At 38.7% G+C, this 18,527-nt stretch overlaps 1 protein-coding gene across 1 annotated transcript in view; it reads left to right on the top strand.

Annotated features, from left to right (window-relative positions):
• itfg1 (integrin alpha FG-GAP repeat containing 1) overlaps nucleotides 1-17,965 on the top strand; it is a 129,935-nt gene extending 111,970 nt beyond the window's left edge. The window contains exons 15-18 of the mRNA XM_039693448.2: nucleotides 4,526-4,650; nucleotides 10,009-10,091; nucleotides 11,491-11,608; nucleotides 17,759-17,965. Of these exons, the coding sequence (XP_039549382.2) occupies nucleotides 4,526-4,650; nucleotides 10,009-10,091; nucleotides 11,491-11,608; nucleotides 17,759-17,818 (386 nt within the window). The 3' untranslated portion in view covers nucleotides 17,819-17,965. The remainder of the gene's footprint in view (nucleotides 1-4,525; nucleotides 4,651-10,008; nucleotides 10,092-11,490; nucleotides 11,609-17,758) is intronic.
• The last annotated feature ends 562 nt before the right edge of the window (nucleotides 17,966-18,527 follow it).

An 18,527-nucleotide genomic window follows, 5' to 3' on the forward strand; every position in this document is an offset into this window, starting at 1 on the left:
CTGTCGCTCTGTCTGAAAAGAAATTTAATTTAGTAATCAAATGTAAAATGACACTGCATAGTTTATCATAGTTAGATTAATGCTTATTAAAGTTTAAGTTATTCATTCAAGAGATGTGAGGGATTTTCTCTGCCTTTTGTTGTTTGATTCGCATCACTGACTCAATCGTCACATGTTTATTAGACTACTGCCCCTTTAAGACCGAATGCAGAACTCTACTGTATTAGATGTCTGATGCGCCATCATTTTCTCCCAACTATTTACGTCCATTTAAGACATAAACTGTGTTTAAATGAATCTCAGAGCAGGTCATTTTATATTTTATGTATATTTGATAGTTTAGATGCGCACATGAAGCCCCAAATGAGGCTATAGCCTACTTTTCTTGTCTCGTTTTAGTGGACTTCGGAGCGCGCGTCGCCTTTTGAACAGCGTCTCTTGCGCAGACTTTTGTGCTTTTAATTGCTCTTTTAATGATTGAACGCGTCCGCAGTTTAGCAACAGTACAGACTGCATTTTACAACAATCACCGATCGTGCTGATTCTGACGGTACGTTTGGGTTTTAGGAAGAAATGACAGCGCAACGCTGTGAAGGGGAGGAAGTTGCTCTAGACAGAATGCGTCTGTAATGGTTTCATCTCAAATATCTTTTTATAATCTTTGAAATCGGAAATCTAAAATACAATTATAATAATATCCCAGATCTAAAGTGTAGGTAACCATGTCCTCATTGTCACTCATTAAGCAGGGCTGTCGTGCTGTGCGCGCTGTGGCTCCGGGTGAGAGATCGCTCTCTCTTCTGGACTGTGAATAGCAAAATTGCATCACAGACAAATTGTTTAATATTATTATTATATATAGAAATGGTTGATATTAACCCCCGTTGCCCGTTTAATACCGGGTTTACCAAGCGGGAACACTGAATGAAACTAAGCGAACGTAGGCTACAAGCCATACAGACAGTGTGACGCGGGTAAACCAATCGTGTAAACATAATCAGATGACGATGACGCCAAGGGTTTTTATTTAAAAGAAAGAACGTAGCGTACGTTTATAGACATAAGCAACTTTCACAATACTAACTAAAATATCATTTTATTGAATTTGAATTAGTCGTTTGAAGAGTAAAAAAAAAAAGGTCGGTCTGAACGCAAGTTACAACCGGCAAGTCGGTCGGACTAAAAGGAAAAAAAAAAAAAATTGGGTCGGCCCAAAATTGACAGGGTCGGTCGGGTTACGGCAAACAAGAATATTTTTAAGGGTGGCCTCAGTTGTTCTAGGATCTTTCTCTCCCCAACTCTCTGCACTTGATGTCATTCTGGCTTTGAGTGGCCATATTTTCGCTCTGCTGTTTTCTGTGACGGTTGTGTGATAAGATGGGAAATGCTGCTGGGGGCCTGGAAGACTCCACTTATCTCCCTCAGAGCAGACACGTGTCGCTACACACGAATCAGTGTCTGGATCAAGCCGCCATTTTGGCTCTGCAGCTCAGCGAGAGACTGTTCATCTCTAACCTCTCTAATCCCTCAGGCCCAGGCAGCATCGCCACCATTTGTTCCTTTTATCGCTCCACAAGCGCCCAATCGACAGGGCAAAGAATGGTTTCTATAGCGACGCTACACCTGAGATCATTTAACAAACAGGCTTTCTTGGGGAGATGATCTTAGCTGTTGAGTGTTTTGTGTGGACACTAAAATCTGCTTTCAGTCTATGTGTGGCTAGCAGATACATTTTTTAAAGTTAGAAACAGATACACTTGTAAACCATTTCTCCTTTCCCGCTCTCGCTCTCCTGAGTGCTTTCTAACCGCCTGTTGTTTGTCAGATTGATGCTATTTTCTCTCTTCTCGCTTTTTGCCTTGCATGGATTAGAGTACATCTTTTACCACAATGCTCCTACAGCTGTAGGTAGAGAGAATTTGTGCCCTTGCTCTTGTGCCGACTGTGGTTGAGTGAGCGTGTGAGTAGGTGTGTGTGTGTAGGAGGTGAGCTACAGCTCTATTAGCTTGTCTTGCACCTCGGCTTGTGTTTGGCTTGCTGAATCTCAGTCCTCTTTGTTTTGTGGATGCGCTCGCTCATATGCGGGCTACAGATCACCCTGTATATGTGATCTACACTACACTTCACCAAACCCTGAAATAAACTACATTAAGTCAAACTTTATATTAGGTGTTTTTTACTATGTACTTACATAAAAAAATGGGCATAACGCAGTTGTCAACGTCTGTCGCCATGGTTACTATGGCAGTACGAGGTCAAACCTGGCGGAAATCGCAATTGTCTCACAACTTACAAATAGTTTGAAACATTTGGGATATTGTAAGTAATCAACTAACAAAATATATAACATTGGCCTAGTGGTTTTTGGATCTTTTACAATGAGTTTCCTCATTTTTTTAAGTTGTCAATTGATCACTTTTTACAGTGTAGAAATAAATGCTTTTATTCAGCAAGGATGCATTAACTTGTGCAAAAGTGACAGTAAATTAATTTGTAATGTTACAAAGGTTTTCTCTTTGAAATAAATACTGTTCTTTTGAATATTCCACCAAAATATCCAAATATTTTCATAATCATATATTTGCCTACTTTGCTGTGCCTTTAGTATAATACAATATAAAAGATAATTCAAAATGTATTTTTTGCATTATTTTTCACACACTACTTCACCACTAGAGAAAGACTACACAAGACCATTCTTGTTTTGTTTTATTTGAGCTGAGGGTCTTTTTTCTGGTCACTGAGACTTGCTCTACATTTTCCATCAGTCCATCTAATTGATCCCCAGAATGCATCCAGTATTCCATTGCCACTATTATGTGCCAAAGGGAAGTTATTAGGGACACCCTTGTTCTCTGCCTCTCTCTCTCTCGCTCCTCTCTGATACATAATAGTAAATCAGCTTATAAACTTCTAATTGTTCTTCTCTTCAATGGCATCATTAAGCTGGAAACATGACACATGAGCAATGGACTGACCTTTCCCCGGTTGCCGACTGTGTGTGTATTTGATTCAGCAGGACATACATAAAGTGCTCCATCAGTTAGTTTATATTTAGTTCAAGCATTCTCCTGGTCCAGAATCATAAAAAAATATATATATTTTAGAAACTGATTTGCTTATTATACTGTAGTTATTTGCTTTTCACAGTTGGGCTATTAAAAGCACATGAAGAAAGCACATGGAGAGGTCATTATTTAATTCATTCCTTAAGTACGCTCAAAATCTCTGAGATTTTTATATCCTATTTATTTTATTGTTTATTTTATTTGTTTTTATTTAATTGAATAATAATACATTAATTTTTCGGGGGGGGGGGGGGGGTCGACTGTTTGATTGACATATTTTCTGTCCAATGATTCTAGGTGGTCTTGGAAATGATTGGCTGGAGTTTTTTTGATTCCTGCCCGTTCCACAGATGCCTAAATTGCTCAATTTTCATTTCAGTGCTTCTAACTCGTGGCTGCAAGTGGGTTAGGGAAAGGATTTCAAGTGATTTTGAAAAAAAATTTCAAAAAAAGAAAATCACATACCCCACCTTTAAGATGATCTTTTTTGTATAACAGCAGTAGTTAAAACATCTGTCAGACTCCTAAAAAGTAGTCAAAGGACTCCATAGGATTTGTGTGCTATAGTCCAAGTAGTCTTAAACTTGAGTCATATGAGGCTGATTCCTAAAAGTGTCATTTATTTCTGATGCAAAGCTGAATTTTCAGCATCATTACTCCTGTCTTCAGTGTTTTTGATTTTTGTTTTAGTTTTATTTGTCCTGTATTATCACATGACCAGCTGAATAGTGCTCAGTTTATCTTGATAACCCCTTACTATCAGATTCAGAATAAGTTTTTCATAAGTGACAATTACCCCCAAGAAAGGGGTTAATTTACATTGACAGATGTCAATATAAAGACCACCATCATATTATTGGTCAGAATAAAATTATTTTGTGTCTCCCCCCCCCCAACCCCCAACCCCCCAAAACCTCTACGACATCATCTGTGGAACATAAAACAAGATATTATGAAGAATGTTTTGGAAACAGTTTTGGTGACCATTGCCTTGGACCATTTGGTAACCACTGTATGGACCAAAAAACAACACTGAAACATTTCGCTAAATATCAAAATGTTCAACACGAAAGAAATTCCTAAAGGTTTGGAATGACATAAAGACGAGTAAATGATTTTTAGGGTGAGTAGCAGTCTGTAAAATATGATGTTAGTATGCAGGTTCTGCAGTAGTTTGTTAAGGTTGATTTAAAGCTCATGAGAATCTGAGCAAGAGCCCTTCATTTACTGAGTTCTCTTGGTACAACAAGCCTTATTTATGGATGACACTAATGGCAGCTATTTCTTCTGTTTTCTCCTCTTTCATCTTCTCCTTTCCCTCCCTCACCTGTTCATGTCCTGTTTCATACCTTACACATCCCTCCCCCTCACATTCGTCTGTTCTCTCTTTTAACTTTCACTCCTCCACCCTCAATCCCACTCTCTCCCACCTACTCTCTCTCTCTCTCTCCCTGCAGCGGGGCAGCTCAGCCAGTCAGCTCATCTCGCACTCCAGCTGCCCTACACTGTGCTCGGTCTGGGGCGCAGCGCCAACTTCCTGGATCACCTGTTTGTGGGCATCCCCCGGCCCCCTGGAGGGAAGGTACAGACATACTTTCTCACACACGCTCACAGACACTCTCCATATGGAGGGAGGAGGGAGGAATCATGGGTAGAAAGGCCCCGTGAGAGGAAGAGCATGCAGATGGCCTGGTTTACTTCTACCTGCTTCTGTCCTGTATCTGAGAAGCAAAACATTGTATTCAATTCGAAAGCATATATATATATATATATATATATATACTCACCTAAAAGATAATTGGGAACACCATACTAATACTGTGTTTGACCCTCCTTCGCCTTCATAATTACCTTAATTCTACGTGGCATTGATTCAACAAGGTGCTGAAAGCATTCTTAAGAAATGTTGGCCCGTATTGATAGGATAGCATTTTGCAGTTGATGGAGATTTGTGGGAACAGGACACGAAGCTCCTGTTCCACCACATCCCAAAGATGCTCTATTGGGTTGAGATCTGGTGACTGTGGGGGCCATTTTAGTACAGTGAACTCATTGCCATGTTCAAGAAACCCATTTGAAATGATTCGAGCTTTGTGACATGGTACATTATCCTGCTGGAAGTAGCTATCAGAGGATGGGTACATGGTGGCCATAAAGAGATGTGGCCACCATGTACCCATCAGACCAGGCAACATTTTTCCAGTCTTTGAAGTCCAATTTTGGTGAGCTCTTGCAAATTGTAGCCTCTTTCTCCTATTTGTAGTGGAGATGAGTGGTACCCGGTGGGGTCTTCTGCTATTGTAGCCCATCCGCCTCAATGTTGTGTGTGTTGTTTGGAGCAATCTCCAAACTTCAATTTGGAGTTCAGGAGGTTAGGCTTGTTTGAGATGCGCCTCGCCTGAAATGTAGTCGAGAGTAGGCGGCTGCAGTGAGAGGAGGAGTGAAAAAAGCGCAGTCAAGCCAGACAGATCTCGGTTCTCGCAGTGGATCAGACACCTGTGAGATAAAGTCTGCGCTCGTGCACGTGTTGCTAATAAACTGGATGTGATTTAAGTTCTTTTGCTTTTATATGAAAATAAATATAATGAACAAGACACCGAAAGAAGCCTACTTGTTATTTAATTACATTCCAAATATGTGTTTATAAATCATTTTTTCTTTAATACAGACATGTGTTTTTATATATTGTTTTAATAAAAATGACATCTCATAATAACCCATATGGCTCTGTCAGAGAGTTTATTCACTATGTATACACATAAAACATGATATCAGTTTTAAAATCAAACATTTTAAATGAGAACAAAACATCACGGTTGTTAAAACCAATGAGCATTAAGCTGTGTCGTCAGCAAGTCGTTTCCCATCGTGCTTTTGATCACCGCAGTCGGTGGAGAGCAACTGTGCTCGGCTGCAGAATCTCAAACAAGCCTGTTGTCTTAACCAGGAACATACCCTTAAATGCATTGAAGCAACTGCCATGTGATTGGTTGATTAGATAATTGCATTATTGGGAAATTGAACAGGTGTTCCTAATAGTTCTTTAGGTGAGTGTGTATATACAGTGGTATGAATAAGTTTTGGCACCCATGCTAAAGTTGCCTAAAAAGAGGAATAAAAAATCATCTTTTGGATATTGATCTTAATGCCTTAATTAGAAAAGTGAGGAAAACTCCAACCTTTAAAGACACAAATTTTCTTTGTGAATGAATAATCTATCATAAATAAATAAATGTTTTTCCTTAAAATACAGGGTGCAAGTCAGGGCACCCCTATGTTACTTATGCACCCCTAGAGATTGGCATGGGGTACTTTCCATAAGATCATCTTTCAATGCAAATCAAACCAGCTATTAGGCTAACTGAAGTAAAACCATGCCAATCTCTAGGTGTGGTGGAAGGTGTGTGATGATGTGGGGATATTTTAATTCCAAAGGCCAAGGGAACTTTATCAGGATGCATATTATCCTGGATCCATGAAATAACTGGCTTTTAAAAATAAAAATCTGCCTGACTCTATGGGAATTTAACATAGGGGTGCCCTGACTTATGCACCCTGTATTTTAAGGAAAAACATTTATTTATTTATGATACATTATTCATTCACAAAGAAAATTTGTATCCTTAAAGGTTGGACTTTTCCTCATTTTTCTAATTAAGGCATTAAGATCAATATCCAAAAGATGATTTTTTTATTCCTCTTTTTAGGCAACTTTAGCATGGGTGCCAAAACTTATTCATACCACTGTATATATAATCCTTATTAGAGCTGCAAGACAGCACTTGCATCTTTTAATGCTTTCCAGGTTTTCAAATTATTGGGGGTGTTTTCTTCCCTTTCGTCTTGTCTCTGTCTGGTTTTAGCTGAAGAAGTGCAATTTAAAATCTCTCCCTCCCTCCACTTCCTCTAGAGTTCCCCCAATGCTACTCATTTAAATTTAAGACGTCGGCTTCCTTTGCTGTCACTGAGCTAAACAGAGGTCTTTATCAAACAGTGATTAGAATTGCAGATTTGATTTACCAACACACACACACATGAATACATGCACATGCATACACACATTCACATTAACACAAAGCTTGCGCTTGAGCAAGTCTCATGTACAGCAATTTGGTATTTTGTGTTTTAATTGGGCTGTCGATTTAACACTTTCATTTAGTAAAATTAATTACTTATAAAATTTACACACAAAAATGGCAGATTTAATCATGCCTTCTGACCCGACTCGAAAATGGGTCTCGAGGGATGCTTTTAAAAAGTTGAACTGTTTTTAACCTGACAGTGTGTCTTTAAAATGCAGCGCTCATGATGCAAGACACTGAAAAAACAAGAAAAAACACGCTAAAACCTCTGAACGATGTCCTTCTTGCAATATATTCACTTCTTAAGATACTTTTTGATTGATAGACTCATCTGCCACACCAATGTCTTTGAATTTTCTTAATTTGAGGGTACCGGTATACTGTAAATATTGATTTATGTGGATAGTGCATATTATTATTATTATTATTATTATTTTATGACCTATACATTTTTTTTTTTTTTTTGGGATCCTACAAAAGCTGAAGGTAATGAGAGAGGAATACTTTGCTTTGAGTTTCCTCACAAAGGCTCTGCATATGTGGTTGTTTTTCTGACACAGATGAATGTTTCTATACGGCATACTTACAGTTCCCGCTGACAGCCCCGGTTTGGGCTCTGAAATCTCAGAGCTTGTGTTGAGAGGGGAAAGGCTCAGTTCTCTCTATAGTTTTCACTTCTTTAATCTCTCAACAACCCAAGTTATCACGTCAGACGTACATTCTGGAAAAGCATGTTGCTCGATGCTGCACAATGCAGAATCGGGGCTTCATTTGTTGAGCATGTATTAAAAAGTGTCCTTGTTACAAGTTACATGAACTTACTAATAATCGTAAAGAATGCACAATTACAACCAACTAACCCTAAATCAAACTTCTTATAGAATCCTATAATCTTATAGAAAGTAAACACAGTAAATTAATATTACTCTGTACTTATTTGTGTAATTTGTGACTCCTTGGAATGAGCTTTTTTTTTCCTGACATCTATCAAACTTGCCTTGAGCTGTCAGCACAAGCAAACAAATGTTTTGTTTTTCAAACAGATTAGAAGGTGGCATTCTTGAATTGTCAAATCGTCTCATATCATTAAATTTGTAATTAGGGCTGGGCAACGATTAATCGCATCCTAAATAAAAGTTTGTGATTACCTAATAAATGTGTGTGTACTGTGTATAATTATTTTGTATATAAAAATTTACACACATGCATGTATATATTTAAGAAAAATGTGTTATTAATATAAAAAATATTTATATTTAATAAAAATTATGTATAAATATATATATACATGCAAATATTTCTTAAATATATACATGCATGTGTGTGTATTTATATATGCAAAATAATTATACACACCACACACACATACTGTATATTATATGTAAACACACTTTTATTTTGGATACGATTAATCGCGATTAATCATTACCCAGCTCTATTATATCTTCTTTCTATATTCTAATAAAAGCCCCATCGAGGTCTCTCCGTTGCATAATTATACGGCCAGGGCCTGTCGGTTAGCGTAACCTTAAAAACGCATGGGCTTAGAGCTCAGAGCAGCAGTTGAGGGTCTTTGACTGTAAAAAATCTTTGTCTTTTCTGCCCATTGACCTCCGCAGCAGGCAGAGGCTTGACTCCCCACAGCGAGACTGAATACCATACCTTTCATTTGCAAGCCTCATCCATTCTGACTAAAGACACATACTAAAAATAGCTTGTTCAGACCACACACTCTTCCTCAGCTGCGCCCATGTACGCACATACCAAAATGTAGAGTTATGATAAATGTGTTGTCGGAAATTAAAATCTGTACCCCTGGAGGATTCCCTCAAAAAGATGGATTTAACGTTTGCTGCTAATTGCTGTCGAGAAAGAAGTTGAAGAGGGAAAATTACCTTTGTAATTGATCGAGGTACTGTCTTCATAATACATTACAGCTTCCAGAGACTTCCCTTCATCTAATAAACTTTTTCTGCAAATAGCTGGGGGAATAGATGACTATTCATGCTGCTTCATGTTTGGAGGCGTATTAACTGCATTTTGCACTAAGAATTATGGCGTTTTCTCCTACTGAAAGACTCACAACTTCAACACAAATGAAAAAGGCTGTTTTCATTGGCTCTCTCATTGCTGCCATGTCAGATTTCTAGTTCTGTCGATGCTAAATATAGGGTTAGGGTTATGTTAGTTATTAGTTTTATATCTCTCTGAGAGCGGGGTAAATATTTAACAAATTGACAGTGCCCCTGTCCTGTGTAGTGCATTTGAAGTGAACATCATACATTGAATCACACGGGTTTAGCGGCTGAAGGATTTGATTGGTTTGTAGCCAGTTGAGGTTTACAGATATTTTTCAAACTTTTTTTGTGTAGCTTTGATCACCTGCCTGGAAATGGCTCCCCCACTTACTCATCTACACTTTAAAGTAATGTAGAAATCTCTGATTGGACTCATCGCTCCTGCTCACTTCAGTAATGGCACATATATCAGTATATCTGCACCTGAAGTGCGGCTCTTTCTCTAGTTTGCCAAAGTTTAGTTAAACAGTGTAAATGTAGGCCAAATTTGGTGTTGAGAGATGTTGGAATAGTGTATCAGCCATTATGTATTTAATGGTGTTAAAAATATAGATGTGTTAAACATGCCCTGTCCTCCTTTAAGACCCCCCACTTCAATAATGTCCAATTATACAATAATACAATCTCCTGCAAATCCCCTCTGTCTTCCGCCGAGGCACATCAGCTCTAGTTCATGTTTGCCAAAATACAACTGCAGAAATTGAATGTGCTGTGATTTCCATAATGGTAATGGTACCTAATATTCTCTCTCTTCCATCTATCACTCTCTTTCTTTTGCAGGATGTGAGGAAACAGGAGTGGACCGCTATCATCCCTAACTCTCAGCTCATCGTTATACCGTACCCACAGGATGACCCTCGCAGGTACACACACATATGTATTTAATTAGCAGATAAACATTTTTTTATCAAAAAATATACTCAACAGTCAGATAAATATTATAAGCAAGTTTAAAAGTAAACTATTCATTTTTTTATCATTGATGAAATTTCAGTTAAATGTATTGAATATATATAAATTGTTAAATAATTATATTTTTTATAGATCTGTCAATTGCGATTAATCGCACCCTTATCATGAAATTAGCCCATATTACACCATCTATCTTGTTTAACACATTCATTTTGTCATAATTTGTATATCCAGCAAAGTAAACCATCAAATTAAATGGTGATTCACACAAAATTGTATTTTTTGCAAGCTTTTTAAAAGAACACTCGAAGACAATCAAATAATACAAGGAGTCCATTATTATTCATAATTTATGCACACCAAAGCACCCATGAAAAACATTACAGAAAAACAAGGATTTTGAATTAGTCACATTAACGTCGACAGCCTTAATTTTTAACAGTAAACTCATTACTATATTTTTCCTGTGAATGTTAGGAACTGTTATACAATGGAAAAAAAAAAAAACGTTTTACAGCCAACAAATATTTTATCAACGTTTTTGCAGTCCTTAGCTAGTTGATGTGCATGCACACACTTGCTCAACACCTTCTGCCCAATCCCACAAACTGTCCATGTACACTTTTCAAATAGTTCCTTCATTTAATTTGATCAGCAGCATCTACTGACATCTAAACCCACAGCCAACAAGCAAACAGTAATAAACTTGTTAATGTAATTTAAAGCAATATTATACTATCACAACATCCATCAATGAGGACTGCGAGAAGGTGTTTCCATAGGCATTAATATTTAATGTGTTTACCACCAGCACAGCCGAAATGTATCTTAATGAAGCTGTCCGCCAATCTTTTTCATAAATATTTGAGCAGATCACTTGATTTCCTATTATTCCCCACAGACCCAGCTCGGGCTCGTTCAGCTGCCGTTTTACTTTCAAACAATTCGTAAAGATAAACAGAGTATCTCTCGTTCTATTCTCTCCAGTAAATGGAGAGCGTTCCGACTCTCACTCGCTTTGTCGGTCTGTTATTTAAAGCGGCTCATCTTGATGTCCTGATGTCTCGGCTTGTCGGGGTGCGTCAGGACTGATTATATTTAGCTTTCTCAGGTTCTTTGAATCATCACATTAAAGCTCACGAATGAAGTTGCACAGTGCTAATAAGAGTTTTATGCAGTGCTGTAAAGTCCCCGTCACTGTTTTGATCTACACAGGTTTTGCTCCGTATATTGACTTTATGTGCGTTCTCACATTTTGTTTCAGAGTTTTTTTGTTGAATGATGTTTAAAGATGTTGCTCTCAAAAGTTTTCAGTTGTCTCTCTTTCTCTTTCTCTGTGTATCTTTGCAGCTGGAGTGCGAAGCTCTACCTTACCCCAAGTAATATTGTCTTATTAACAGCGATTGCGCTGATTGGCGTCTGCGTCTTTATTCTCGTCATCATCGGGATACTGCACTGGCAGGAGAAGGTGAGAGCCTTAATTTTCAGCCTTTCACTCATCTGATGATGATCTAAGCCCAGTTGTCACTGCCATCCTCTCGCTCCTGTGTTCCCTGTTTCTTCTATGGATCTGTTTGAAGCACTCCAGCATCTGTGTTTCCTTCTGCACTGAATGATTGTGACCTCACACAGGCTCATCCTTTAGTCTTTGGTCTGCACATGTGTGTGTGAAGATCTGAGCAGATGGGTGTGTCTGTGTGTGGCCCTGTCCTCAGGCTCTCTCCGAGGGTGCTCCACACACACACTGCTATGCTGCTAATTGCTTTGTTCTCTGTCCTTTCAGCATATCAAATCTGTTCCTCATTATCCCACACAACATGTCCTCCAGGGTGTTGTGTGTGAGTTTGTGCACGTGAAAGCCTGAGTTTTTGTCTTTGTGTGTGGGAAGGTGATAGTTTGCCTTCTTGTATGCTATTTGTACCTCTGAATGTGTGAATTAATTACTTTTAAACACTCAGTAGGGGTCACAACAGTTGGCTAACCAACTAGTTTTTTAACAACTCATTCGTGAGGTTGACAAGCTTATCTAAAATGTAATTTGCGGGCTGCACTGTGCTTTAGCTGTTAGACAGTTTTTATTATGTAATCCCCTCAAAAAGTTACAGGTCTTGCTTTCGGACAGATGTCTTTGGCTGTTGCGTCACATGCCATTCTGTTTTTTTTTTTTTTAGAAAGCATGTCAAATTGTGCCAAAATACCAACTTTTAAAGACCACTGCATGACTTGCGTAACATTCTCTAAGAAAAACGTCCGGTTAGGGTCAATGGGAAACCATTATTCCTTGAGACCAATTATCCAACTGGAGTCATTCAGTTTATAAATAGCTCTATCATTTCCCTGCCGGAAAATTTGGTTTAAGATGGTCTCCCAGCCTGGCCCAGCTGGTGCTCAGCTGATTTACCAGCAGAAAAGTGTCAAAAACCCTAAAGACTCCAAAGGCACTCCCATTGTTCAAGTGTTTATAGATTGAAAGTGACTTAAAGGGTTAGTTCACCCAAAAATTAAAATTAAGTCATTAATTACTCACCCCCATCCTGTACCAACCCCGTAAGACCTTCGTTCGTCTTCGGAACACAAATGAAGATATTTTTGATTAAATTTGAGAGCTGTCTCACTACCACATTGGCTGCCTAAGGGACTGGTTCTTGACGGCCCAAAAAGTCAATGAAGAAAATGTTTAAATATCCCAAGTGACTACCGTGGCTCAACTATAAGTTTATCAAGCGACGAGAATACTTTTTGTGCGAAAAAACAAACAAAAATAACGTCCTTAGATTTCCACGACGCATGAGCGAGAATTGCGCAATTCTCGCGCATGCGTCGTGGAAATCTAAGGAAGTCTCGTTTCAGGCCAACAAGGAAGAAAAGGAATAGTCGAATAAAGTCGTTATTTTTGTTTGTTTTTTCGCACAAAAAGTATTCTCGTCGCTTGATAAACTTATAGTTGAGCCACGGTAGTCACATGGGATATTTAAACATTTTCTTCATTGACTTTCTGGGCCATCAAGAGCCAGTCCCTCAGGAGCCAATGTGGTAGTTATACAGCTCTCAAATTTAATCAAAAATATCTTCATTTGTGTTCCGAAGATGAACGAAGGTCTTACGGGGTTGGTACAGCATGGGGGTGAGTAATTAATGACTTAATTTTCATTTTTGGGTGAACTAACCCTTTAATTATAGTTTCACTTTAGAATTCAAGAAATTTAAATATATGTCTTGATTTTTATTTGTTTTAGCTTTTTTAAAAGCTTGTTTTGTCTTAATAATAGTCGCCTTGAAGCCGTCTTTAAAGTGGGTCCCGTCCTCCTGGTTGAGAACCTATAAAACCAGCCGGTTTTATTGGAGTGTGAAACGCCGGTTTCACACTGCAAGCGTTAGCAGAGCATAAGCAGCGCATATTTTTTTCAACACCCATGTTAACAGATTAGAGCATTCACACTGCACGCAGAGGCGGCGCGGCAGCGCGTAGCAGGATTCAGCAGTCCCGCGATCATTTCGGCATCCTGTCTATTTTTGCCGCGCAGCTTGGCCAAAAAAATTTTTGATCATGGCCAAAATACACAGCAGTTTTACCCAAAAGCGGATTGATGATATCTACGTTGTTTAAACAGTCAATCAAATGACCTTCATCAATTTAAAAAGAAAACAAAGTCAACAAAAACAAAGATGAAACAAAAGTTATATAATATAGCCTATTGATTAATAAAATAAGCTTCTCGACAAGTCTTTTCTCTTAAATGTATTTGAAAATGAAATAAAGCTTAGCCAACTTACCCTTTATAGGGTAGGCTACTTTGTAATCACGCGACAACGCTGCCAGTATGAAAGCAAAACGCGCGTGTCCTGCTTCCGCTCACCGTAGGTGTATACAGGGTGTTTATTGGGTTTCGTCTTTTCATTCATTTAAGAGTGCTCGTGTGTCTTCACGTATTCAAAGGCATTATGGCTGTTCTGGTGGTGCTTTGAGTACGCATGTGCGCAAGCAGCGAAGAGCTCCTCTGGTTTTGGCTTCCTCTCAACTCAAAGCCATCTGCTGTGGGTGTCTGATTATGCGCGCTGAAAACCATAATTGCTCTCTGCTCAGGGAAGCACTTCCCAATACACGACCTTCAGTGGAGTTGACACGGCATTAAAATAACATGCTGGCTCCATATCTCTCTTCCTCAGCCCTGCAATTATGTATTTGACAAAAGGGAAGAGAGAGGCTGAAGGAAGGTTTGGAGAGGGAGTATTTTGGCTCTTTGTCTTGTCTTGACGACTGCTTGATGGAGCATGTGCTTTCCCGATGCACATGTTCAGGTGACGATTAGCATTGCTCACTTATTCAGCTATTAAAAGGTCAGGAAGCGCCCCTTTCTCTTCTGCTTCACTGAGAAGTCACACAGCCCTGTTTTTTTTTTTTTTTTTTTGACACTAGGAGCTGTGTAGACTGCAGGTGGTCTAGTATCGCATGTTGCTACATTGCCAGACTAACATTATCGCTCCGTTTTTCTGCGCTTCTCTCCGTTTATTGCAGCTTCTCGCAGTCCAAATATAGCACAACTCCAGAAACATTCTCTGCTTCTAGTCATAGATATGCTTTGAAAGCTGCATTTGTGTAAATGTCTGTGCATGAAATTTCAAGATAAGTATGAGCATATGCCATTGTGAAGTGAGGGAAATGTCAGTACCGCGCACAGATTGACTTCCACACTCAAGTGACCCCTCATGAAACCGCATGTTCTCGTCAGACGCAGCTTAAAACAGCCAATGTACAAAGCGTTTCTCGCTCTCGATCTCTTTTGTCCCTGCCCTCCATCTTCATTGCCCCCCATGACAGTTTGTAATTGAAGTGGCTTTAGCAGATAAGAGAGGGCAACCTGTAGTGCCTGTGAAAATAGCATTTGGAGAGGACTCAGCAGATCGCTCCATTTCAGCGGCCGGTTCCATTTGCATCCCAGTGGGAGGGGCGCGATATTAGACGAAGATAAGACGCAGTATTTCCTTTTTGCCTCTGGCTCCTCTCTTCCTGCTCAATGTCGCAGGAAAGACACCGATGCATGAAGTATCGAGGTGTTCTGTATCATTTGCATGTCTCCATGGGACCGGAACACACCTTGTTTTCCAAGATGTAGACGTCTTCTCTTAAAGAAATGCCTGAAGACAAGACGCTAAAAACGGTTTTCAGTCAATTAGTGTTTTTTGTTTGGTTTGTCTTGAGTTTGTTTTAGAAGGGTTAAAAAAACACTACATCTTTTTAATCTCTCAAAAAGACCAAGATATAAAATACTGTTTTTATTACTGACACGTTTTGGTCGATCAGATCATAAGTAGACAAGGGAAACATGTGATGTTGTAATCCGTTTCTTTTGTCCAGTTTTTGACTGTCCTGATTTCTTCAAGGGGAAGGTCTACATTAAAATGGGTTTCCTTTGTAATTGTGTGAAAAATAGGTTGATTTTGGACATGTTTTGGTCGATTTTTGCTTATTTTCTCTGTTTTTATATTTCGGCTACGTTTGCCGCTCACTTGAACTTAATCCTTTAAAACACTAATGCTTTAATAATATTGTTAAGTAATGTAGACCCTGATCTTTAGTTAAGTAATGTGATCTTTTTTGTGATCTTTAAAATTCACTTCATTCAATGATGAATTATTAAATTCATGAATAATGAATAATGATGAATTATTTATACAAATTAGTATAAATAGCATACATTTTGATATTAGCTATCAATTTAAATTAAATATTAGTTATCAGCCAAAAAAAAATTAACTGAGCGTTTTTGGTATCACCAAAAAATTTAAAGAAGCAAGCAGCAACAGATCTATCCTTCTTCCATATAATGATGTACATCTGAGTGAAGCAGATGATTGGGGGGGAAATTGTAAGGTGGGGATTTAGTTCTTTCCATTTTATGTGGGGTTGTGCGGACAAAATCACTAGATCCAAGGAAAACAAAATTAAGCATATAGGCTATGTATGGATGAATTGTTTACAATAAAAAAAAATTATAAAATGGATCGGGTGAATTACATTTCATGCTTACTATACAGTAATATCCTTATTCAAAACAAAAGCATACTACCAATATGTGTCATGCGTACAGCATAGCAGGCACTGGAATTGAATTGAATAAATGATGTAATATTGATCTGTGTATTGAATAATAAAAGGAGAACATGATTTTAAGGTCATTTAACGAAAATGCCTTACAGGCAACTTGACTGTGTCTAATATTTGATGCGACTTGAGTCTTCGAATGTATTGGGGTCATGTCGGCTCACTACAGCTTCATCGGTACCTGTACTGTGTGTATATATATATATATATATATATGCTTGTCAGCGGCGCCTTGAGGTGTGCCTGGAGAGTTGGAGAGCACAGCAAACCGAATGTGTGGCAAAGAAATTCAAGTTGCATTTCTGTAACAACAAATATCATGCTATAATACAAAAGTGTCTGACGGACGAAAATTGTGTGTGGAAACAATATATTTCCCATTGTTACTGTTAATTTGCATTAAATTGCTGACGGCTCATCTGACAGAGACTATTAATGTTACATACACTGCCTCTGGAAGAACTAAAATGGTCAGACGTGCTGCAACTGCAAGTCCTGTTATTTAGTAATCCTGAGTTTGAAGGAGCATACAGGCTATTTTTATCACTGACTATGTAATTAAGTTGAGAACTCATGACAGTAATCAATGAGTCTGTGACTGGCCTATGACTCACCCAACACACTTAAATGGACCTGAAATAAGGATGAGCTCGCAGGTACGCATCTCAGATCTTAATTGTCGCTACAACCCTCAATTACGGCAATGAAAGCCGGCGAATAGTGATGTTGACGTGACTCACCACCATATCGTGAGAAAAAATCCGACATAGCGGTACATCTTACAAATAGATACCATCTAGAGGCTCCTGAGCAGATAGCGTAAAGCTTGACAGCGCTCAGTCAAAGCCTCGGGCTCTTTTTGCATGGTCTGTGAGATATAAAATCTTTTTGAAAAAGAAAGTAATACCTTCTTATATCTGTCTGGCAGACTGGCATATTACTTTTTTTTTACCTTAACTGATTTGCCATTTTGCTTATGACCAAGTAACTGTTTTCTGCAATTACTAGGAAGAAAAACGACACACCTGGAGCTTGAAATACACCCAAGTGACCCTTATAGAACAGGAGAGCCAATTCACAAGTGCCTCACAGAGGGACCCTGTGCATGAGTCACTCATACAAGCTGAGAATAGACATTGTTTTTTTTGTCATCACCGAGACAGGATAATCACTGAGCATACAAACACACACACACACACATGCTTGCTCTCCAGGTTTGGCAGTGTGTGTTATTATCAGTCTCAGGCAGCAAGTGTCTGGTGTCGGCTCTATCTGTGATCGCACACAGAGGTATTTCGCCGTGGTAAAGTGTGCCATTGTGTGTGTAATGAGTTCTCTGTCTGTCTCTCTCTTACTGTGTGTGTCCTTTCCTCTCCCAATGAATCAAGCGGCATTGTATTGTGCTTGCATTCAACTCACTGGCAAGGTTAACGTGCGAGACCCAGATATTCCAGCTTGCTATCAAGACCGTGAAGTTACAGAATGTAGCAACCTTTAAATGTTTGTGTTTTACAGAAAGCAGATGACCGTGAGAAGAGACAGGAGGCCCATCGCTTCCATTTCGATGCCATGTGAGAAATTGGAGAGATCGACACAGAGAAGAACGGGTCTGCTTTCATTTCAGTGGTGTATTTATTTTTTATTTTTTTCACACTGGAGCATTTTTATGCATTAAATGATGTCTGAAATCAGAGGAATCCATCAGAATATGAATAGTTTGAACAGTGATGCGCCTCTGTAGATCTATTGACATCCGAAGAGAAAAGGTTATGTTTCTGTCGAGTTTGTTTACATGATTCTAAACGCATAATTATGTTTGCACATTGAGAAGAAAGAAAAGTGTTTGGTGCCATTTTCTGTACTTTGGTTTGGCATAAACATGTTACTATAAAAGTCTTTCTTTGTATTGTCGAAGTAACGGGTGAAGATCAAGTGGGCAGAAACAGAACTGTTTTTGAAGGACTTAGATAGTTATCTGCCTTTGTGTGTATGGAATGGATATGATTCTGTGATTGTAATTTCACTTCACTGAACCACTTTATCAAATAAACGCTTTGAATCCATGCGCTACACGAGGCCCCTGTTAACAAAAGTGTGCTCTGTAAACTAATTTTATTAGGCATTTAGATGTGTGGAACCAAATAAAACTCAGTTATTAAAAATGGCATCACTCTATTACAATAAGGTATTGATTTAAGGATCAACGCTCAGTGCCAACCTCTTCCAAATGATTCCCCAGAGTTTGTTTCAATTCATTGCCGGTGGATGTAAACATTCTATAGAA

The sequence above is a fragment of the Pimephales promelas genome, chromosome 1 (genome assembly GCF_988280905.1).
Source record: "Pimephales promelas chromosome 1, fPimPro1.hap1.1, whole genome shotgun sequence".
Lineage (NCBI taxonomy): Eukaryota > Metazoa > Chordata > Actinopteri > Cypriniformes > Leuciscidae > Pimephales > Pimephales promelas.